The 24,641-nt window shown below is 52.4% G+C and overlaps 1 protein-coding gene across 3 annotated transcripts; it reads right to left on the bottom strand.

Annotated features, from left to right (window-relative positions):
- Positions 1-727: 727 nt before the first annotated feature.
- XRCC1 (X-ray repair cross complementing 1) lies at positions 728-24,641 on the bottom strand. 3 transcript variants are annotated; one of them, XM_060001003.1, is made up of 17 exons: positions 24,506-24,641; positions 23,604-23,696; positions 14,767-14,877; positions 8,192-8,350; positions 7,203-7,277; positions 7,001-7,106; positions 6,730-6,839; positions 6,545-6,650; positions 5,670-5,928; positions 5,257-5,373; positions 4,262-4,355; positions 3,970-4,102; positions 3,407-3,461; positions 3,176-3,312; positions 1,841-1,931; positions 1,364-1,439; positions 728-967 (listed from the first exon to the last, which is right to left on the bottom strand). In XM_060001003.1, exons 1-17 carry the CDS (start codon positions 24,554-24,556, stop codon positions 821-823), a joined length of 1,920 nt encoding a protein of 639 aa, XP_059856986.1. In that variant the 5' UTR covers positions 24,557-24,641; the 3' UTR covers positions 728-820. The 3 variants fall into 3 exon arrangements, with proteins under 3 accessions (XP_059856986.1, XP_059856988.1, XP_059856987.1); XM_060001005.1 differs by having other exon boundaries at positions 728-934; XM_060001004.1 differs by having other exon boundaries at positions 3,407-3,458.

Genomic DNA, 24,641 nt, shown 5'->3' with positions numbered 1-24,641 from the left:
AGGTTAAATAGCCACCTGTGTCCAGTGGCTACTGCACTAGACGGCACAGCTGCCAGGACTGTGCCCACCTTTCCAGCTAGGTCTGCCCCTAAAGCCTCGTCACCAGAGATTCCACGCTCCTTCAACTACCCCCTGGGCACCAGGCTGGCTCCCACTTCCCGGCCTTCACCCACACCATGGCCCCATCCCAACTTCTACCCTGATTCTCTAACGCCCAGTTCAGTTCCCACCTTAAATGTGGTGGATCCTTGAAGGGGGTTCAGGATTTGGGGGGGGTGATTAAAATGCCCCTTCCCCCAATTCTACCTCCCAAATGAGGTGATATCAAACCAGGCTGGTGACAGTTTCACAGCTACTTCTGAGAGCCCTGGAGAAAGGGAGATGTCCCTGGCCCAGAGAGCTGAGACTTAGAGAGAGAGAGAGGCCTATCCCATGAATATGCCAGTCCCCAGTCCAGGACCCCCAGAGGGACAACCGAGACACAGGAATGGGCTCCAGGGGGGTCAGAACCAGCTGAGGGTGGTGCTATCAGATTCCTAATTCCCTGCCACCTGCCACCAAAGGGGGGAGGGGCCCCGAAGAAGTGACAAAGAGCTCCTTCCCTACCAGACCCCAGATGGAGAGCCCTTCGTTCTTTCCGGGACCCCAGCACAGGGGTCATTAGGCAGCCCAAAGACCCGGCCTTCGGAGGGGAAGCAAAACCAAACATAAGACAGAAAGCTGGGAACCTGCTGTGGGTTCTGGGAGACACAGGTGAGAGGGGCAGCTGCTCCAGACCACGTCACCTTTATTAATAAACTCGTGTGTGAGAGCGCGTACTTCATGCCTGGGGCACCACCCCGTAGAGCTGGTGGGGAAGCAACTTCTGCTTCTCGTTGCAACTATAGATCCACCGGGGCCGGACGAACACCAGGGAGGGGTTGTCCACCAGGGCCTGCGGGGGGCGGGAGGGGTTGTCCACCAGGGCCTGCGGGGGGCGGGAGGGGTTGTCCACCAGGGCCTGCGGGGGGCGGGAGGGGTTGTCCACCAGGGCCTGCGGGGGGCGGGAGGGGTTGTCCACCAGGGCCTGCGGGGGGCGGGAGGGGTTGTCCACCAGGGCCTGCGGGGGGCGGGAGGGGTTGTCCACCAGGGCCTGCGGGGGGCGGGAGGGGTTGTCCACCAGGGCCTGCGGGGGGCGGGAGGGGTTGTCCACCAGGGCCTGCGGGGGGCGGGAGGGGTTGTCCACCAGGGCCTGCGGGGGGCGGGAGGGGTTGTCCACCAGGGCCTGCGGGGGGCGGGGCGCGCGCAGGAGCATGTGAGCCAGGAGGGGTCGGGGGGTGCGAGGGCAGGTTGGGCTCCCTCTCCCTGCCCCTTCAGGACTCACCTCCTCAAAGCTGGGGTCCCACTCCTGTGCCGTGATCACAAACTGGACCCGGTCGCTCATATAGTCCTCAAGCTCCCTGGCAGGAGAAGAAAAGGGGCAGAGAATTGGTGTCCCCTCTCTTGACACCCTACTCCCCAGCCATCCTCAGAGGCCGTTCTCCATCCCCACCTGTGTCCCCTATAGGCCGCCTTTGGGTCCCCCACTCTCCCACGTGCCAGGCTCGCCACAGCCCCGAGGCCAACAGCTCCCGCAGGCGCCAATCCTTTCAGAAGGGCACTGTGCGGCCTCGCTTTAGAGAAGAGGAACCCGAGGGGAAGCTATGCATCCAGGGCTGCCCAGCGGCGTGAGCAGGTCTGGCACAGAACTCCACAGCCTGTGCCCAGCCTGGGGGTACGACCTTCTCCATCCTCCCGAAGGCCTTTCTCCCCACGACCTACCACACCTCCTCCCCTACCTCCCCTGTCCCCGGAGACTGACCCGTTGAAGGCTGTGACGTAACGGCTGAGCGTCCGCCGCTCATCCCCCGGGAACTCCCCGTACAGGAAGAAGTGTTTGCCCTGGAAAAAGTCTGCAGGGGAGATGGCAGGAGAGACGAGCGTGAGGCCCCTGGAGTCCCAGGGCACCAGCCAGGAGCCACAGAACACGCAGAGGCAGGACAGCAAGGCCGGCGCAGCCACCGGAGGGGGAAAGGGGTGTCCGTGTACAGCCTGGCACGGGAATAATCCATGACAAGCAGTGGTTCCCGGCCAGGCCCATCTGAGCCTCTGGGGAGTTTTGCTTTGTTTTGTTGCAAGAATGATAAAAGACGCAATTATTATTATTACAACATGTTTCTTACACCAGGTCAATCACTTCATTAGCTTGGCCTGGCTTGGAAATTTCACATCCTGCCGCTTCCTCGCCATGGCTGTCCCACTCCTTTTTAATCAGCGCCTTCTCTGGCTCTGACCTTCAGGGTGGTTCTTCGTTCCAGTTTGACATGATTTGCCATCAAGTTGCCAGTGGCAAACTTGATGAGTTTGGGGCTTTGGAGGATCAAAGTACTTTCCTGCCCATCACCCATGAGGAACCGAGCAGAAACGGCTTCTTCCAGTGGCCACTGACCCTCACCTCTGCTCAGACCCTCTGACTGCCCGGCTCTCCCTTCATTCTCTCTTTGTTTTTTTTGGCCTCACCGCGCAGTATGTGGGATCTTAGGGATCCCTAACCAGGGATCGAACCTGCGCCCCCTGCAATGGAAGCACAGACTCCAGAGTCTTAACCACTGGGCCGCCAGGGCAGTTCCCCTCTCCTTTCATTCTTGACCTGGCCCTGACCCACGCCCCCCGCAATCATGTCTGGGGTGACGAATAACAATGCTGGCATCATGTAGGTCCCAACAGAGATCAGCGCCCACGCCCACAGCACCTGTGTTCCCCAGGCCCCACCACACAGTGACAAAGCTGAACCTGGGGGGTGGAGCCTGGGCACCTGCAGATTTTAAAAGCCCCTGGGTGATCCTGAAGCCTAGGGAGTGGGAGGCCCCCGGCGTGAGGGAGCGGAAAGCCAAAGGGGGTCTCGCCTGGGGCTGGGCTGTGATGCAAGCGGTCACAGCAGAAGTCAGGACAGGGACGGAGAGGGAAGTCAGGAGAGAATGCTGAAAGGAAGGGAACAGGCCTAAGAGGACAAGGAGGTGGCAAAGGCCAGGGACTGGGGGTGAGGAGCCTGAAAGACAAGTCACAGGGGGCAGCAGCCAGCCCAGGACCAGCTGGGGCAAGTCACGGCAGAGAAGTAACAGGGCCAAATCCCACATCAGGAGGGAGGATTTCCCACCTGGGAGCTCGGGAATCGGCAGATTGGGAGACTCCGGGGGACCTTCGTTGTCCGTGTTCTCATCCGTGGATCCTGCGTACGGGTCCTTGCCATTCTCCTCGCCAGAGGGCGGCCTTTGTTCCTTCTGCTCAGCCACCCTGGAGAGGCCAAGAGGGGTGGGGTAGGAGCATGCAGACCAGATGCCCCTCCCCGCAAGGCCAGGGCCACCCTGACCCCCAGCCCAAACCCTACCTTCTCAGCTCATCCTCGGTGTCCCCAGAATCTTCTGCCCCATTGTCCTGTCCTTCTGCGAATGGAAGCTTAGTCAATGCAAGGCCCATGCCTTCTCGTCTGGGAAGACCGGTAACCTTCCCTCCCAGTCTCATGCCTGAGCACAGATGCAGGCATTCCAACCCGCAGGCTCAGTGGCCCTCCAAATCCAGTTAGGGGTTGTGGGGGGTGGGACAGCCACCCTCTACCCCAGATCCATTGCCTGGAATCCAGCCCCTCCTCCCTCAGACCCAGAGTCCAGGCCCCCAGCCCCTCCCCGCTCAGACCCAGGATCCAGACCCCCGGCCCCTCCCCCCTCAGACCCAGGATCCAGACCCCCGGCCCCTCCCCCCTCAGACCCAGGATCCAGACCCCCGGCCCCTCCTCTCTCAGACCCAGAGTCCAGGCCCCCAGCCCCTCCCCCCTCAGACCCAGGATCCAGACCCCCGGCCCCTCGCCCCTCAGACCCAGGATCCAGGCCCCCGGCCCCTCCCTGCTCAGACCCAGGATCCAGACCCCCGGCCCCTCCTCCCTCAGGCTCTGACCTGACTGCTCCCCCTTGGTGTCAGTATCTTCCTGGGGCCCTGGTGAGGGTGGTTTGGTCTCTTCTGGGGTTGGGGGTCTCTGCGGTGAGCTAGGTCCTGCTGCCTGAGAGGGCTTGGCTTTGGTCTGGAGGCGCTGAGGAGGGAGGGTGGGTCAGCAAGGACGGAAGGGGCAGCGCGGGTGTGAGCGTGGGGGGCGCCTGCAGGAGGCAGGAGTGGAGAGTTTGGGTACCATGACACACCCATGTCCCCCCCCCCACTCCACCCTCCCCCGCCCGGGCCGGAGGCATCAGACCTTTCGGGGAGGCTTGGGGGCTTCATCCCCACTGCTGCCGCCATGAGAGCCCCCCTCATCCTCGCTGCTCGAGTCTGGCCCAGCCATGAGGTACCTGGGGGAGGAATCAGGCCTCAGACAAACAGCAGATGTGTCCTCCGGGGGAGGTGGGGAGGGGGCTTAGGAAGCAACAGGCACTGGCTGTTTATTCAGTATTTACTAAATACTCAGGGTGGCAATCATGGCTCCTCTCCTAGCCCACCCTCCTCCCAGCTCCGGAAGGGCCCCAGAGACCCCCAGCCACCCACACCGGAGACCAGAGCACTTCCTGGCTTCCCTTCCCTCTTTGGGAAGAAATGACTCATTTCAGAAAAGGAACAACAAAAAAAATCAGAAATAATTCTCCCCTTTGAGAATCAAAGTCAGTTTCTCATTAGGCGCTGAGTGCCCCTGCAGCTCCTCTGGGCAGACACCAGGCTGACTCCAACCCCGGCTCCTCCGCCCAGGCATGCTCTCCACCTCTGTTCAGCCTGGCAAACCTGTTCTCTTCCTTGAAGACCCCTAGCTCACTGCGGTCCTCCCCTTGGGCCTGCCTCCAAACTGTTTTAGAGCTAAGTCCGGCCCCTCATCAAAGTCAGAGGCCTTCGAGGGCAGGACCCGACGTCGGGGGCCAGCATTGCACAGCCCAGCCTGGCGCCAAGCAGGGGCTTCGGGTGAAGGAATGTGAACGGGCAGGCGGGTGCTCTCTGCCCTGAGGCTTTGGGAATGCTGTGTCTCCAGCCTGCAGTGTCCTTTTCCTTCGCTAAGCAGACTTCCCAGAGCCCTGCACGGACCGCCCCCCCTGCCCCCCACTGTGTCTCCCCGCCCTGCCCCTCCCCCTCTGGAAAGTCTGCTGACTCTGGGCCAGAAGGGCCTGGCCTGATTTCTCTCCAGATCCCTGACACTGCCCAGCATGGGGACAAGGGGCAGGGTCGGGGTGTGCGTGTGTAAACCACATGCGTGCAGCGAGGCCTCACCTCCGAGAGGGCAGCCGCCGCCGCATGCGGTGACAGTCCAGCACCCACTCTTTCCGCACGATTCGGCCTCCGAGGCCTAGGACCTGGCTGTACTTGGGGGTGTTGGCAAAGGCGCAGCTGGCAGAGAGCGGAATGGAGGGTGTCAGCCCGGTGTGATCTGAGAGGTGAAGGGCAAAGAGGGACAAGGGGCACAGAAAGAGAGAGACAGGGAGAGACACGGGGCAGATGTGGGAGAAGCAGAAAAGACACAGGAAGGCCGAGGGGAAGACTTTAAGAATCAGAGGGAAGAAGAGAAAGAGAACAAGAGGCCGAGGATACAGAGAGGCGAAGTAACAGAGAGAAGGCAACACAGAGGAGACGAAGGGAGGCAGAGGAGAGGCAGCGGGGAGCGTGGGGAGGGGTCGCAGGCCTACATGAGGTGGGTGCTGTCTGGAGTCCAGTCTGGCCGATACTTGGCCCCCAGCTCCAGGGCCTTGTCCCGGAGCTCCGAGCGGAAGGGGTTTTGGAAGCCGCTCAGCACCACCACCACACCCTGGAGGATCTTCCCCAGCTCCTGCGGGCCGGCGCGGGGGGCCCTGGGTTCAGCACCTTCTCCTCGGGGCTTCCCTGGCGCCGCCCCCCGTGCTGCGGCAGGGACAGGGGCAGTGGCTGGGGTAGGGGTGGGAGCTGACACTGGGGAGGCCAAGGAGTGGATTCAGTCAGTAGCTGTAGGGCTACACCCCCAGCCCTTCCCTACCCAGACCCAGGATCCAGGCCCCCGGCCCCTCCCCGCTCAGACCCAGGATCCAGGCCCCCGGCCCCTCCCCGCTCAGACCCAGGATCCAGACCCCCGTTCCCTCTCCCCTCAGACCCAGGATCCAGGCCCCAGGCCCCTCCTCCCTCAGACCCAGGATCCAGGCCCCCGGCCCCTCCTCCCTCAGACCCAGGATCCAGACCCCGGCCCCTCCCCCCTCAGACCCAGGATCCAGACCCCCGGCCCCCCTCCCCTCAGACCCAGGATCCAGGCCCCCGGCCCCTCCTCCCTCAGACCCAGGATCCAGACACCCCGCCCCTCCTCCCTCAGACCCAGGATCCAGGCCCCCGGCCCCTCCCCCCTCAGACCCAGGATCCAGACACCGCCCCCACCACCTCAGACCCAGGATCCAGACCCCCGGCCCCTCCTCCCTCAGACCCAGGATCCAGACCCCCGGCCCCTCCCCACTCAGACCCAGTATCCAGGCCCCCGGCCCCTCCCCCCTCAGACCCAGTAACCAGGCCCCTGTGGGAACAAGGAATCCAGTTTGCTCACATTTGGTTCTCTTGAGGGCGGGTGGTGAGGGCTGGGCGGACGGTTTGCTGGGGGTCTTCTTTTCTTCGTGGCTCAAATCCAGCTTCCTCTTGCCTCTGGGGGACTCCTGAGGATGAGGGGGTAGGATGGGCCGAGGCCTCCAGCTCACCTCCTCCCTTTCACCCCACCAGGTCCGATGATCTCACCTTGGAGGTGCTGCCTACTGTCTTGGAGGCCGGAGAGGCAGAGGAGGCGGCACTGGAGGCCTGCAGTGTAGCAGCTGCGTAGCTGGGTCCTGCTGGGTCACTGGCTGCGACTGCAGAGGGAGAAAGTGGAGCCAGGTTGAGAGGGCAGGACCCTCAGATCCTTCGGCTCCTATCCATGGGACACAGAGTGTTGTTCCCAAGACCTGAGAGTGACCCAGGAGTCCAGGCCCCCGGCCTTTACTCATTCAGGACCCAGGTTTCCCGCACTCACCTGGAGGGGTCTTGTTGATCCGGCTGAAGAAGAGAGCCCCGGGTCTCAGGGAGCTGGCGCTCTCATCCTCCTCCTTCACGCGGAACTGGCCGAGCTTGGTCACTTTCTAAGGTCCCACAAGGTCAGCGCAGTGGGAGGGCTGTCAGCAGGGTGGGGTGAAGAGGTGGGGAGAAGGCTCTGGGCGGTGGCAGGTAGAGCTTACCTGGGATGAGGCCTCGGCCTCCTCTTTGTCTGGGGGGCTGTGAAACCTTACAAAACTCAGGCCATAGGGGGCATCCTGGGAGAGGAGGGGTGGGAATCAGGGAGTGTGGCCAAGGACTAAGGCTTGGCCCCAATCCCTTTTATTTACAGAAACCCCTTTCTGGCTCTTTCCCTCCTATGGACACACACATGCGGGGAAGTGACCGCATGATAATGACAAGGATGACAACAGCAAGCTGTCATTGAGCCCTAACTTGGGGTCAGGCTCGGTGCAAAGCCCTTTACATGCACCAGCTCCTTAAGCCTCAGACCAACTGGCAAAGGCTGCTGGGTGTCTAAGCAAATCCACTCTGCGTACCAAACTCCTGCCTGTGGAATGGGAGGGAGGGCTGGGTATCACTTCTGGAACTCAGAAATGCTCCAGACTCTTTCCCCTTCTGCTGGGTAGATGCAGAGCCATGAGATGGAAGGAGACTGGGTCCAGGATGACTGGCCAAACACCTCCCGGGACAGATCCAGAGGTATAAGAAGTATACCTTTACTGTGTGCTGTCATTACATACTCGGGTCTCGTCACCACAGCTTAGCATCCCTAACTTACAGCAACCCCATAAGGATCAGGAAACTGAAGCCAGAGGTCACACAGCTAAGGAGTGGAGAAGCCAGGTTTTAAACCAGCGTTCTGACTCCAGATCTCGTGATATTAACTCTGAGGCCCAATTCTACGAGGCCCCATCTCCAACAAGTCAGCAGCTCCCCCTCCCAATTCCCCTGAGGTCTTGCAGGTCATCCTTCCTCATCTCCCTCCAGGAAGCGAAGATTCCTATATGGGGAGGACCTCAAACAAATTTCAGAGAACGCAGGGACCCAGCCTCCTTGGAATCCCACGGGGAGACCAACTGTCCGGTCCTCCCAGCCCTCTGGGACTCAACATCGGCCTCTCGTCTCTCTCGTGGCTCGGGACCAAGGACCCCACTCCCACCCTGGGTACCTTGCTGTAGGGCTGGCTGCAGACAATTTTGACGCGGTCCCAGCGCTTCTCTGCTGCTGCCCGGACCAACTTGTCGGGCCCAAAGATGCGAACGCGGTTGGAATTTGAGCCACTGCGACTCTCGGAAGGGGACATGAAAGACGAAGTGACCAGAAGGACCTGGGGAAAGGCACAGAGGATGAGAACCAGGCCTGGCTGGTTTCAGTGACACCTCCTGGGGGCTGGAAGAGGGCAGGGGCCTGAGCAGGGACCAGGGAGTCGCCAGATCTCGCTGTACCTCAATCTGCCTCAGGGCCTCTAGACCCTTCTCACTTCTGGGCCTCCAGTCAGTCCTTCCCTGACACAGGCCCCAGAGGGGTCCTTCTAGTGCCAGATCTGAACCACCCTTCTCTAAATTCTTCCAGAGTCTTCCATATCTGGCCACATGGCCGGAACCCTCAGGACAGGGAGCTTCAGGAACCCTCACCAGCAGAGGATATTCACAATGACTGGCACAATATTCATACACCTTATTGTATTTTTTTTTTTTTTTTTGGCCGTACCACACAGCTTGTGGGATCTTAGTTTCTTGACCGGGGACTGAACCTGTGCCCTTGGCAGTGAAAGCGTGGAGTCCTAACCACTGGACCTCCAGTGAATTCCCTCAAACACCTTTTTGAAATGCACAGCTGAGTCAGCAGAAGGGAATTATTCGAGGCCAGAAATTACAGTGCAGAATCCAAAGAGGTAGGGGAGCTGCACCCATTACTAAGTGGCTGTCTCTCAGTTCAAACCCGCCCTCAAAAAACAAACAAAATAAAGAAATAAATAATAAAATAAAATAGAAAAAATACAAAAGAAGAAAAAACAAAAAATATTTTAAAAAGAAAAGAAAAGAAAACACCCCACCCTTGGTAGCTCAGCTCTGGGATGCTGGGGACGTTTCTAATCTCCAGCTGCTCCTTGTCAGGCTCTGCCAGCAGGGGGAGCTAGAGAGACAGGCTGGAGGAGGGAGGCGGGACCTGAGCCTTCTTGCAGATCCCCCGAGCAGCACCCAGGTGTGCTTCGCTCCTGCGTCTGCAGCTGTTATTCTTCCCCCGGGGCGGCAGATGAATCCAGTTTGCAGCTTCCCAACACTTGCAGAACTGGCCTCGCTGCACCCTCTCAGGGACATACCAGAACCAGCCAGGGAGCTCCCCTTCCTCAGGGTCTGAGTTTCAGCTCCAAGGGCCCCACCTCCAAGCTTGGAAACATCTACCCTTCAGTCATGCCAACCTCTTCCTTTTGTTCCTCCAACCCTAAGGGCGGTGACTGCCCCCTGCAGTTGCTTCCGCGTCCTGCCTTAGTCTTCTGGCCTCTTCAATTCAATACCTTGTTACTAATTCTTTACGTTAATTCTCTCTGTTAAACTAACTGGTGTGGTTTCAGTCTCCTGGTGGGACCCTGACTGATACAGTGGGTGGCACTGATGTTGGTGATTCCCGGTGGCACAGAGCTTGATTTTAAAGGGCTCTAGGTGGTGGTAGCAGGAGAGACCAAGAAAGAAAGCCTGTGCTCCAAGTCAGGAAGAAAGGCATCTTGGGGACTGTGCCACAGAGCAGAGAGCTGGGCCTCTCCAAAGGGCAACACCCTCCGTGGGTAAATTAGGGAGGAATGTGCCTTGTGGGAAGAGTCAGTGGGAGGCTTTAGCTCTGGGGGGACAGCAGAGAAAAGCTGAAAAATTCTCTCTGGAGACTCCTAACCGCAGGTCTGTACTCTCAAGGATTTGCAGTAAAAATCCACACTAGTTATCTGCGTGGAAAAACCCAAGGTGAAAATTTTAAGTGGTCCCATGTATGTAGTATCACCTGGTGCCGGGGCAAATCCTCTTCGGAGGAACGTACTTCAAACCAGGCCCTCAAAGAATTCCCACAGATACATTCCCCAAAAGCAGAATCAACAATCACACACACACACACACACACACACACACACACACACACACACACACACCCATGAGGCATAAGGAAACAGGCTGCCATGATTTAGGGTCAGCAGAAACTATAAACTGCAGACTCAGACCCACAAAGACTGCACATATTGACATTATCAAACACACAATATAAAAGTAATTGTGTTTAACAGTCTAAAGAAATAAATGGAGCTATTAACAGTATGACGAAGGAACAAAAACTGACCAGGCAGTTTTGAAAAGCAGTGGAAGAGCTGCGTGCCCAACACTAAGGGATGAACCATGATTGGTCCAAGTGGTCCGGTTTCCTCTGCCAGTGGCTGGTCCAAGGATGGGCAATTTGATGTTAAGAGGAAGGCTGCTGGAAGCTTTTGGGAAAGATTTTCCTTCTTCATTAAAGAGAAACAGAGGATGGAAGAAAACCACTGCTTTTCTGCCATTCCACTCCTCCGCTTTCTGCTTTGGATGCTACTAGGTGATGGATGGAGCCACAGCAACCACCTTGTGACCATGTGGGCAAAGCCCAAAAGAATCAAGAGGTGCCCAACCAAGCACCCTGACTTTGTTCAGTTGCCCAATCAACTCTGGGTCTGCCTAATGCTGGACTTCCCTCCTAAGGAAACAATATATATTCTTAGGCAGTAAGCCAACTTTAGTTGGGTGTAATCTGTTACTTAGTCTCTTTTCTAACTGACATGCTGTGAAATTAGAAAACGAAAGCTTTTTGCTGGGAAAAACAGAGACTGTAACTAGATATCTCTTTGTGCTCAGCTCTTGATTATGAAAAGGAAACAGCAAAGATGACAAAAATTATACAGAAGGGAAGCCAGCTCCCTGGCCTTGACTACACTTGTTTATAAAAGGGCTGATTCTGAGCCGATGGGAGAGCTGAATTACCATCTAGTGACTAAATGAAGGGGCAACACAAGCTGTGGTTGGCAGCTGCCACCCACACTAAGGGGGAGCCTCCCTCTGAATATACTCTTCTCCCACTCATTGTGAAGAGAAAACAACTCCAGTTGTTTTATTATCCAATACTGTCTTTAAGGTTCTAGGATTAAACCTTTATTCTCTAGACTGCGCTAACCTTGCAAGCTTAGATATCCCCTTTGCAGAACTTGGAGGGGTTAAAAAAAAAAAATGTTGGGACTCCCCTGGTGATCCAGTGGTTAAGACTCCGTGCTCCCAAGGCAGGGGGCCCAGGTTTGATCCCTGGTCAGGGAACTAGATACCACATGTCGCAACTGAGAAGTCCGCATGCCGTAACCAAGACCCAGCACAGCCAAATAAACAAACAAATAAATAAACAAATATATATTTTTAATGTTGATGATTTTGTAGAAAATGTCACTAGTTATTAAAATACGTGCCTTTGGCTTCGTTTGTATGGGTGACATCAACACGGACCAGCCCTGCTCGGCCCTTTTTCCTTTTCTTTCTTGACTCTTCCAACTGTATCTAGTCTCTGGGCAGAAGCCAGACCTTATAAGTCCCAGAGTCTTTAATTCAGTCTTGGCTAGCAGTTATAACAAAACTTCCAGCAGAAGTTTAATTAAAAACCTTGACAGGGGCTTCCCTGGTGGCGCAGTGGTTGAGAGTCCGCCTGCCAGTGCGGGGGACACGGGTTCGTGCCCCGGCCCGGGAAGATCCCACATGCCGCGGAGCGGCTGGGCCCGTGAGCCATGGCCGCTGAGCCTGAGCGTCCGGAGCCTGTGCTCCACAACGGGAGAGGCCACAGCAGTGAGAGGCCCGCGTACCGCAAAAAAAAAAAAACAAAAAAACCTTAAGAGAATGGGAGACTATTGACAGAGGGGTTTTCAGACTCTGAAAAGATCAAGCCCTAAGCTAACCACTCCACCTTTCTAGGTAGATAAGATAAGAATAATAAAGAGTCACATGCCCGATTAGATAAAGTTTTAGCTAACAATGCACTTACCCTGTTTCCATAATTATAAAGTAGAATTTTGATCTAAATCTGTTTGCCAAGAAGAAAAGAAAACTTTTTTTTTATAGTCCCAAAGATGGTTGATTTTATTTAAAATTTTAAACAAGGAGGCCATTAGACTCAGTGACTCTAGTGCTTTAGGTAGCCTAAGTAAACCAACCAAAATCTAAGCCAGAGTTGGTGTACTCGAATCTAAGAAAATGAAATCAACTAATCGTGAATAGCCAAGTCACTAGATTTTCCCAAGTAAGGGAACCATTTAAGCTCTAGCCAATTAAATAATTGCTTTGCTTTGCTTCCCTGTTTTCTCTCTAAAAATCTCTGTCCTAGCCCATTGACACAGTACCCCTAATAATTTTTCAGTTTGGGCTACCTGATTTGAATTGTTTGCTCAAATAAACTCTTCAAAACATAATGTGCCTTAGTTTGCCTTTTTACAACTTATAGAACTTTTATTTTATTATTATTAGTTTTTTGGCCACAACACATGGCTTGTGGGATTTTAGTTCCCCGACCAGGGATGGAATCTGGACCCTCGGCAATGAGAGTGTGGCATCCTAACCACTGGATCTCCAGGGAATTCCCTAGAACCTTTAGAATAAGAATGTGTGTTCAAGGAAAACCTCACTGGTTAAAATGTACCTTGTAAGGTGGAAAAAGCACTTGATAAAATTCAACACATATGCATTTAAAAGACTGGCAATATCAAGTATAAGTAAGGATGGGAAGCAAAAAGAACTCATATACTGCTGAAGGGAATATAAACTGGTACAACCATTTTGGAAAACTGTCCATTTCTAATAAGGTTAAAACCTATATCTACCTGAAGACCCTGCAATTCGACTCTTACGTATTTACCTAAAAGAGATCTCTATACAGAGGCTTGTACAAGAATGTTCACAGCAGCTTTTTTCATAATAGTCAAAAAGTGGTGGACTTCCCTGGTGGTGCAGTGGTTAAGAATCCGCCTGCCAATGCAGGGGACACGAGTTCGAGCCCTGGTCTGGGAAGATCCCACATGCCGTGGAGCAACTAAGCCCGTGCGCCACAACTACTGAGCCTGCGCTCTAGAGCCCACGAGCCACAACTACGGAGCCCACGTGCCACAACTACTAAAGCCCACGCGCCTAGAGCCCGTGCTCCGCAACAAGAGAAGCCACCGCAGTGAGAAGCCCACACACCGCAACGAAGAGTAGCCCCCACTTGCTGCAACTAGAGAAAGCCTGCGCGCAGCAACAAAGACCCAATGCAGCCCAAAATAAATAAATAAAATACATAAATTTATTTAAAAAAAAAAAAGTGGTGGGGAGTTCCCTGGCGGTCCAGTGGTTAGGACTCAGCACTTTCACTGCTGGGGCCTGGGTTCAATCCCTGGTTGGGGAACTAAGATCCTGTAGGCTGCACAGCATGGCCAAAAAAAAAAGTGGCAACAGCCCAGATGCCCGTCAACAAGAGAATGGATGAACAAATTGGGATCTACGCTTACAGTGATCCAGCTCAACGATAAGGTGGAACAGACCGCTGACATGTATAGGATATGTTAGAACACCAAAAAAACAGTACGTTGAGTAAAGCCAGCCACAAAAAAAGAACACATGCTATAAAATTCCACTTATGTGAAATTCTAGGACAGGCAAGAAAAGAGATCAGTGGCGGCCTGAGATGAGGGTGGGAGGAGTGACTGCAAAGGGACACGAGGGAACTTTCAGGAAGGCCAGCGATGCTCTATGTCTTGATCTGGGGGACAGTTACGCAGGTGTGTACATCTGTCAAAACGCTGACCTGTGCATTTTATTATATGCGAAATATACCTCAATTGAAAAAAATTTTTCACTGCAAGAAAACTGATTTGTAGAAAACTGATTTGTTCACTTAAAATTGTAACCTCTCTTTTTCACAGCAGGTTTATTTTTACCCCAAATCATTTTGCTGATTGACCAGCTGGCTCGTTATGATCTCACCGCTCTGGCTTGAATTCACTCAACTGGTTAAAAAAAGGATTGGGCCGATTTTTAAAATTCAGTAAGTCCCCTACATACAAACTTTCAAAGATGCGAATGTGCCCCTGGATGCCAGCTGTTGTACTGTACTACTATACTTTTCAAGGTACTCTACTGGAAGATTAAAAATGTTTTCTTTATTTTCTGTGTTTGTTTTTTATGTATTATTTGTGTGAAAAGTATTACAAACCTATTACAGTACAGTACTATACTACTGTGTTAGTTGGGTACCTAGGCTAACTTTGTTGGACTTATGAACAAACCGGACTTACGAACAGGCTCTCGGAACGGAACTCATTCATATGTAAGGGACTTGCTGTATTTGTAATAGAGCAAAAGGCTTGTAACCATTTGTCACAAATAAAGTAACTAAGAGAGGCACCCCAAGCAATTCGGAATCTCAACTGGCTGCGACATCTCTGAGAAGTCCTGGGACCAGAAGCAAAGGAGTTTTGCTCTCAAGCAGCGACTGAATCGTAGAACGAACAGGTGCCTCTGGTTGTTCCTGCAACCATGTTGTAATTTCACCCAAATCCCTGCTGCACACAGCTTATCACTTGGGTCTGCTCTTTGTCTCCGGGAACCCTGGGCTCCTCCAGAGGGCCACCGTCAGTGTGACTCGCCTCCACCCTGGCCTGGCGCCTGGGAGGCCTGAGGCCTCAATGGGGGCACCTGGGGCAGGGATCAGCAGGGGGCTTACCTCGTAGTCCTGCTCTCCGGCCCCTCCGGCTGAGCTGCCCACCAGCACCTCCACGAAGGCCGAGCCGTCGTTCCCGATGTCCATGCTGTGTATCTGCTCTTCCTTCTCTAACTGCAGGGGAGGGAAAGCGCACTGTCAGTGCCGCTCTGCCCCCCACCCCCAGCTCTCTGTGGGACCTCGGAAGAGGGATGACCCCCATCCAGGCCCCCTCGTCTCCTTGCAAAGTCAACTCGGTGACAGTGAAGACAGGGCTGAGTGGGGTCACTGCGTCCCCTGCACGCAGCACAGGGTGTAGAGTCAGAGCTCGAAAATATTCCCCGACCGACTGCATAAGCTCCCACACCCCCTTCCCTGACTCTGCCACTCTGCCGGACGGGCCGCTAACCCGCCACCACAGAGCTCTCCTTGGTGGCGCTATGCAGACAAACGGCACATCTGTCACCCCCGACCCCAATCACACAGGGCTCCGGGGAAGCTCCCTGAGGGGAGGGGCCTAGTCTGGTTTGGCTCACCACTGATTCCTGGGTTTGAGTCCCGGCTCTGCCACACGCTAGCTATGTGGCCTTGTCAGCTCACCTCCTGGAGCCTCAGTTTCCTCATCTGTAAAGTGGGGATGGTCACCCTATCTAGGATTATGCACATAAATACTACGGCCTCAGGGCCTGGCATGTAGCAGGCACCCTGCCACTGCCAGTCAGGAGGCAGTATTAGTCACTGCTCGATGACCGTTTGTCAAAAGAAGGAAAGAGCTGACTGTAGGATGGCTTTTGCCCCCAAAGTTTCTGCCATTCCTGTCTGACAGTAAAGGCCACGTGGGGGTGGAAGGCAGTTAAGAAAGGCTGAAGCAAGTCTCCTGCTTTCCACTCTGGGGATCTTTTATTTGGCTCCTAGAATGACACGTTACTACGACCCCCAAAGGTACCTAGTCTGCCATCCTACACCAGGATCATCCGACGGTCCGATCTGCCCCGTCACCTCCCTGTCGGGAGGTGGCCCGGACACTGCCTGCACCCTGCGGCAGGAAGGAACATCCCTCCGGGGAAGGAAGGAGCCTGGGCTTGTGGGGAGGTCAGCCTGACTTCAAATCCAGCCCTGCCACTGCCAAGCGGTGCAGCCCTGGGGGGCGTATAACGTCTCTGAGCTGCAGTTTCCTCACAAGTGAAAGGGGAGGGTCATCATAACAGTCCTCCTTCCGAGGGGAGTCTAGATGACACATACTAACCACTGCAACCCACAGCCACTGCAGCGGACATCTAAGTGCTCAGACGTGGCAGACCCATAACAGCTGTATCTTCCCTCCGCCCCACAGCTCTTCGAGAGACAGGAGCTGTTGTTATCTCTATTTCACACGTAAGCAAATGGAGGCAGGAAGCAGTTGTGTCACTTCCCTGAGGTCACACAGCTGGCGCCCAGGCAGCCTGGCTGGGCTAAAATAAAGGTGTCAGCAGAGCTGCATTCCTTCTAGAAGTTCTGGGGGAGAATCGTTTCCTTGTCTTTTTTTAATTATTATTATTAAAAAATTATTTTATTTTATTTATTTTTGGCTGCGTTGGGTCTTCATTGCGGTGCGCGGGCTTCTCACTGCGGTGGCTTCTCTTGCTGCGGAGCACGGGCTCTAAGCTTGCGGACTCAGTAGTTGTGGCACACGAGCTTAGTTGCTCCGTGGCATGTGGGATCTTCCAGGACCAGGGCTCGAACGCATGTCCCCTGCATTGGCAGGGGGATTCTTAACCACTGCGCCACCAGGGAAGCCCGTTTCCTTGTCTTGTTTCCAGCTTCTAGAGGCCCCTGCACTCCTCGGCTGCGGCCCCTTCCTCCATCTTTGGAGCCAGCAATGGCATTGCTCCAACCTCTGCTTCCGTCTTCACATCTCCTCTGACTCTGGTTCTCCTGCCTCCCTCCTTCCCTTATAAGGACCCTTGTGATTACGCTGCACACACACACCCCCACCCCAATCATCCAGGCCAATCTCACCATCTCAAGATACTCAGTTCATCACATCCACAAAGTCCCTTTTGCCACGTAAAGGACATATTCACAGGTTCTGGGATTAGGATGTGGATATCTACTGGGGCCATTATTCTGTCCACCACACTTAGCTAAGCTCTTCCTGGGCCAGGCATCACTGAATCCTCACAACCACCTTGGAAGGAAGGGTCTGTAACTCTCCCAGCTTCACAGATGGGGAAACTGAGGCTCAGACAGGTAAATAAATGGCTCACATGTCACACATAGCTAGTGACTGGAAGAGAAATTCAGACCCAACTGCCTGACGACAAGCCAACACTGCTTCCCAATTCCCCAGTTTCAATCCTTGACATAAAAACTCAACAGCTTGGGAATTCCCTGGTGGCCCAGTGGTTCAGACTCCGAGCTTCCATTGCAGCGAGCAAGGGTTCGATCCCTGGTCGGGGAACTAAGATCCTGCATGCCGTGGGGCGTGGCTGAAAAAAAAAAAAACAAAACAACTCTGCCTCTCCCACATTTAAAGTATGGGGCCCTCCATCTAGTAGGATGTATATATATATTTTTTTAATGAATGGTTCTTATTTTATATACGACTACTTCTACTTTAAACACACACACATACTCCCCTGTCTTTCTTTTGATAAATAAAAAATCTCTTATAAAAACATGGAAACAACCTAAATGCCCATCAGTTTATGAATGGATACACACTGTATGACATTCCCTACAATGGAACAGTATTCAGCTGTAAAAAGGAGTGAAGCACTGATCTAAGCTACAACATGTAGGAACCCCGAAAACCTAATGCTAAGTGAAAGGAGCCAGACAAAAGGCCACATGTTGGATAGTCTTATTTATATGAATGTCCAGTATAGACAAATCCATAGAGACAAAAGGTATATCAGTGATACATGTACACACTAGTATATATAAAGTAGAGAACCAACAAGGACCTACTGTATTGCACAGGGAACTATACTTCATATTTTGTAATAACCTATAATGGAAGAGAATCTGAAAAAAAATCTAAAACTAACACAACATTATAAATCAACTCTACTTCAATTTAAAAAAATTGGAGGGACTTTCCTGGTGGCGCAGTGGTTCATACTCCATGATCCCAATGCGGGGGGCCCGGGTTTGATCCCTGGTCAGGGAACTAGATCACGAGTGCATGCCACAACTAAGAGTTCACATGCCACAACTAAGGAGCCCGCCTCCGCAACTAAGGAGCCCTCGAGCCACAACTAAGGAGCTCACTGGCCTCAACTAAGGAGTCCACGTGCTGCAAATGGGGAGCCGGCGAGCTGCAACTGAGAAGCCTGCCTGCCACAAGCAAATAAAAATAAATAAATGAATTTTTTTTTAAGTTTAAACTAAAATAGTAATATATTTTTTCTTAAAGATTTAAAAAGGTTAATATCAAGTGTTGATTTAAATGTACACCAGCAGTGTTAAATGCAGATTAATTCAGTAAATTCACTTGAGTGAAAAAAAATAAAATAAAATAAACAATTGAATTCCCTATTTTAACAAAAGTACATCGGTGGTTGCCAGCAGCAACCTGGGGAAAGGGGAATAGGGAGTGATCGCTTAATGGTTTTCGGTTTCTTTTTGGGGTGATGAAAATGTTCTGGATTAGACAGCAGTAATGAATGCAGAACATTGTCAATATTCTAAAAAACCCTGAATTGTACACTTTAAATGGTTAAGACCTTTACATTACGTGAATTTTACCTCAAGAAAAAAGACGTGAGTGTTCAGTAAGTATCAGCTGTGAGGAGAAAGGCTTAAGCACAGGATGAGTCATCTGTGGCCCGGGTTTGTGTGCGCCTTTCCCAGGAAGACAGAATCCACGACAGTGGAAGAAATGAGACATGGAAGGTTTGCAAAGTCCCAGAGACATCTTATTAAAAAAACTGCTCCAAGACAAACATCGTATTTTATTGCTTATATGCCGAGTCTATAAAAAAAAGAAAAAAAAAGATACAAACGAACTTACCTACAAAACAGAAAGAGACTCACAGACTTAGAGAACGAACTTATGGTTACCAGGGGGAAGGGTTGGGAGGAGGCATAGACTGGGAGTTTGGGATTGACATGTACACACTGCTATATATAAAATAGATAACCAACAAGGACCTACTGTACAGCACAGGAAACGCTGCTCAATACTCTGTAATAACCTGAACGGGAAAAGAATTTGAAAAAGAATAGATACATGTATTTGTATAACTGAATCACTTTGCTGTACACTTGAAACTAACACAACATTGTTAATAAACTCTACTCCAATGTAACAACAACAAAAAAACTGTTCCACATCCATGAAAGAATAAGGTAGAACTTGATGCTCCGTTAAAAAGAATAAGATAGAACTTGATGCACCATTAAAGAGAATAAGGTAGAACTTGATGCCATGACAATGGATCTCCAAGATACAGTTTCTTGGAAGAAAACAAGGGAGAGGACTGTTTACATACAGTGTACTTTTTAAAAGGCCGGGAGGGGTGGATATATACGCTTGTACATGGACAGAGTGACCAGGGGGTAACATGAGAAACGGCTCACAGTGGCTGCCACAGGAGGGAAGACCTGGGCAGCAGAAATTGGGAGGGCGGGGGTAGGGAATGGAAGCAGGTGGTGGGGAGGAGTTTTCCCTTTCACTGTATACCACCATACGCATATAACACCCATTTGATAAGTAAAGTTAATAAAATCTCAGTGGTTATCTCCAACAATGGAAGGCAGCCGCACCCAGCAAGGAGGATGAAACTAACAAAATGAAACTAACAAACAATGCTGGGAAAGAAAAGAGCAGCCAGAGGTGAAAGTACTATATACCCTGTGATTCCATTTATGAACAATTCAAAGCCAGCCAAAGCTAATCAATGCTGTTAAAAATCTACGCCATGGTTACCCTTGCGGGGGAGCAGTGACAGGAAGGAGCACAAGGGGGCGTGGGAGGGGGTGTGTTCTGTTCCTTGATCTGGTTGGCAGTACACAGGCTGCAGTTGGTGATGATTCACTGGACTGTATGCTTTGCTGTACGCACGTGTCATGTCAAAAGAAGGTAAAAAATTTCAAAACATCACAATGGCAAACTGGGTGATGAGAAAACCACTGAAAAACAGAAACAGAACGTGTCCACCTTGCTACTGAACATTTTTTCTAAAGAACACACCTCAGCATCCGGGGGGGACGGGAGGAGTTACACCTGGGCTGCGTCTCAGCCACTCCCACCGGCCCAGGAGCGGTTAGCAAAGAGGCTGGAACTGCCCTCCTGGGGGCAGGTGACGGGTTGGCGATAGAGCCTCTTTCGGCCACCACAAACGAAAAAGGCGTGTGGGGCTGTCACCACAAGCAGAGGGCTGAACCCCAGATGGTAATACAGAGATATTGTGAGGTGCTATTTGAGGGGAAAAAAATACACAGTAGTAGGAAAATCCACAGATCAATCTATGTGTCTGGGTGTCCTGAAGTTTCCTCTCATCACTTGCTTGAAAACAACCGAAATTAGCACTCGGTGAGCCTGGAGTCACCCTGCACGCTGGCAACTGGCAAACGCCATCAGATTTTCCGAAGGGTCTCCAACGCGAAATAAATCGACAGCCGCTGTGACAGTGCTGCCTGCGCCAGCACTTTTCCCCTGCAGTTTATTCTCAACCTGGAAACCTCACAGAAGATTCTGGGAGAGGGGGCTTCCCTGGTGGCTCAGTGCTTAAGAATCCACCTGCCAATGCAGGGGACACGGGTTCGAGCCCTGGGCCGGGAAGATCCCACATGCCGCGGAGCAACTAAGCCCGCGAGCCACAACTACTGAGCCCGCAAGCCACGACTACTGAAGCCCGTGCGCCTAGAGCCCGTGCTCTGCAACAAGAGAAGCCACCGCAATAAGAAGCCCTCGCGCTGCAACGAAGAGTAGCCGCCGCTCCCCGCAACTAGAGAAAGCCCGCACGCAGCAACGAAGACCCAACACAGCCAATCAATCAATCAATCAAAGATTCTGTGAGAACCTAAGTCACATTCTGCTCCTCCTCTGCTCAGAGGCCTTCCACGGCTCCCATCTCATGCAGAGTAAATGCTTAAATCCTTACAATGGCTTTTAGGCCTTACGTAGGTTAGGGGTCCTCTACCCCCACCCTATCAGCACCTACCCCTCTCCCCTGTCAACTCCGCTCCACCCACACACAGGGCTTGCTGCTGTCCCTCCAGCCCGCCAGACACCAGCCAGGCACCGGCCTACCAGGCACCGGCCTACCAGACGCCAGCCTGCCTTGGACTCTGTTTCTTTCCCAGGTACCTGCATAACTCAGGAAGGCCTTCCCTAAACCCCTATTTAGAAAAAGACCTCTTGCCACTGCCTCATCTTCCACTGGAGGCATTTCTCATTCCTCTTTTTTTCTTTTTTTAACATTTATTTATTTATTTGGTTGCACTCGGTCTTAGTTGCGGTAGGCGGGCTCCTTACTTGCGGCTCGCCAGCTCCTTAGTTGTGGCCCGTGGGCTCCTTAGCTGTGGCATGCGAACTCTTAGTCACGGCACGCATGTGAGATCTAGTTCCCTGACCAGGGATCGAACCCCAGCCCCCTGCATTGGGAGCGCAGAGCCTTAACCACTGTGCCACCAGGGAAGTCCCTCCTCACTTCTCTTAACCATGTAATTTCCTCCCTAGCACTCATCACCTGACATACGTACGTTTTACTTATTAATCGGTCAGTCCTTCCTTGCCAACGTAAAATCTCCACAGGACTGACGTACGTTTGTCTTGTGCTGTCCACTGCACTACGCCCCAGTACCTACAACAGTGCTGGGCCTACACAAGGCGCTTCTATGAATGAATGAACAAATGAATGCATCCACTCCCAAGTCTCCAGGGCCTGTCCCTGTGCTGACAACTCCTACAGCCCTATCTCCAGCTCCATGTCCAATCGCTAGCTGTCCCCTGGATGTCCCAAAGTCGTAGCAAACCCGGACATCCCAACCAATGTGTCACCTTCTCAAGCTGCCCCTTGTCGAGGTTTCCCACTTTGGTGACAGGTGCAATATTCCCTTTGGTCTCCCAGGGCAGAGAATCCTGTGGCTTGTCTGGCTCCCTCGCTCCCCATAACCAGTCTCTTCTTGTTCCCAGTGCAACCGGGGTGCAGACCCAAATGGGATGGTCCTGATCATCTCCTGACCAGAGAGCCCAGCAGACTCAGCGCCCAGTAATTAACACATGAATCCCTCCCTTTACACAAACACCTGCCTGCTGACAGGGCACTTTTGCAAACATTACATCACCGGATTTTCACAGCAACCCTGGGCTCAGATCACATTATTCCCAATGGGCAGATGAGAAAACAGGTTCAGAGAAAAGAAACCATTTGCCTGAGGTCACAGGGTGAGTAAGAGGGACATGTGGGGTCTTAAATCCATGTCCCAAGACTAACTATAAAAAACATTGGCTCTAGGCAAGTTGTATAACCTCTCTGGGCCTAGTTTCTTCCTTGTAAAAGGGGATAATAAAGGACTCGAGGTCATGGGGTTTTTATGAGGATTCAATGAATTAACCCATGTGAGGTGTTTAGAATGGTGACCAGAAGTTGTAATTTTTTTTCCTTTTAGTTCCCTGACCAGGGATGGAACCCGGGCCCTCGGAGCATGGAGTCCTAACCACTGGACCACCAGGGAATTCCCAGGCAGCTATAATGTTGAATAAATGCTAGCTCTCATTATTCTTACTATGTTAGGGACCTAGGAGATATTTAAATTCCTAAAATCATTCAGAAAATCTTGTGGGTCTGTGTATTTTTCCTGGGAAGAGAATTCTCAGATTCTCCCTAATTCTCAAAAGGTTCTGTGAACCAAAACTTTTTCAGAACCACTGGGCAAGAGAGAGACAATAATATGTTTTAACACAATCAGGTAAGCCTTGCCCCCAACATCCCTCCCCAAACACCCCCTACATTCAGAAGGGAGGAATGTGGCCAAAATCAAGAAAGCCAAGGTATGAACACAGAGCAGCAGGACAAAGTGGCTAAGAACACCCACAGTAGGTTCAGGTCTTAGCACCGCCATTTATTAGTGGTGATAACAGCCCCTACATTATCCAACTCCATGAAGAGTCGGGTCACACAGGTAACACACCCAGGCCGGCGGCACCAGGCAAAGAGCAGATGCTTGGCAACACACCTAGCTCGCTTCTCCCACCAGCTTCTTATGCCGGAGAGGAACAGCCTGTTTGGAATTCTGTAACCATCTTGGGTCAAACTACCCTTTCGTCTTTGCCTCCCTCCAACTTCACAGAGAACGTACCAAAGCGCTCAGCATTCCGGACACGGTAGCTTAGACTGGCCACTTCACTTCGCCCTGCCCTATGCCCCGGTTTCCTCATCTTTAAAATGAGGTTGACTGTGGACTTCCCTGGTGGTCCAGTGGTTAAGACTCCACACTCCCAACGCAGACAGCCCGGGTTGGATCCCCGGTCAGGGAACTAGGTCCCGCATGCCATGACTAAGACCAGCGCAGCCAAATACATAAATATTTTTTAAAATAAAAAAAATAAAATGAGGTTGATTGGCTTAGATGATATGAGGCAACTTCCAGCCCTGAGCCCAGAGACTTTAGAAGGCAGGATACATGGCAATGATTCACTCTGTTCCAGCTGAGAAAACTGAGGCCCCGACAGTAGCAGCAACCTAACTGGGCCACACACTGATTCACCCCTGGCCTAGTGCCTGGATCATCTTTCTCCCCTGCTAGGGGGCACAGGGATCACACCGCTCATTTTCCAGGTGAGGAAGCTGAGGCCCATAGGGAAAGTGCCTCAACTCACTGCCAGTTAACTCCAGACTCCTATTAAGGAGATGGGGGGAGGGCAGAATCACCTGGAGCACCACAGAGATGGTCTTCTCGCCCGCCTTGGCCGCGCGCCACTTTCGGTAAGTATCTGCCTTGAGAAGGTTTTCTGCACAGTAGGTCTGGAGAGAAGAGTGGGAAAGGGCAAGTTAGGGTACAGAGATGACAGCTAGGTCCCCAGCTCTCAGATTATTCCATTGAGATCCCCCAGATTTAAGTTTCCCTATTAATCCCCACACACTCTGCCTTGAGTCCCCTACAGCATTTTCCCCTGGAAATTCTCCCCTGGGCCTTCCAAGGAAGCTCCCCTATCCCTCCTTTTCTCTCTGAAAGTTCCTCTAGTCCACATCTCTCTAGAATTCCCTGATGGCCTCTGAGAAATTCTCCCAGGACCCTCCTTAGAATTCCACAAAGTCCCTTTTGTGAAAGGAAAATCAAAATGAAATCGGTATTGCTAAAAGGACTCTCTAAAATGGAGCTGGGTGGCCACCGAGGAATTGGGACCACGCAGGTCTCAGCCTGGATGGAATGTGACCTTTTGACCACTTAGTGCATTCAACACAGGCATCCAAGGCATCTACCAGAAACTCGATACTTATCGGACACTTACCGTAAAGTAACTCATGACACCCTATTCTTTAAAGCCAAATATTTCTTGTATCAGAGGCAATTACAATTCTCTCTAGACAACTTTAACCACCTGGTGACCTTTGTCCTCATAAGCCCCTGACTCTCTCTCCCAACACACTTTCGGTTTTACGGAAATCTGTGTCTCTCTAATATCAGTTCCTAAAACCCCAAATAAAGTTCTTTTTTCTTCGCAGCCCGGAAACTGATTATTGTTCAACCCCTTTTGGGCTCCAAAAGTTCTCCTAGAGCCCCCTCAAGAATTCCTTTACTTCTTCCAACCTCCTCCACGCCAGTCCCTCACCGAGTCCTGGCTACTGCAGGATACCACATGGCGGAGGCGGATCTCCGGCATGTCAACGTCGTGGGCTTCGCCTGACCAAGAAGATGCTGGAGGGTCTGAGTTTAGGGTGCAGACAGCTGGGGCGCCCTGCGCGGGC

Source organism: Delphinus delphis, chromosome 20, assembly GCF_949987515.2.
Source record: "Delphinus delphis chromosome 20, mDelDel1.2, whole genome shotgun sequence".
In the NCBI taxonomy this organism is placed as follows: Eukaryota; Metazoa; Chordata; class Mammalia; order Artiodactyla; family Delphinidae; genus Delphinus; species Delphinus delphis.
This window is presented reverse-complemented; position numbering and strand designations above follow the sequence as displayed.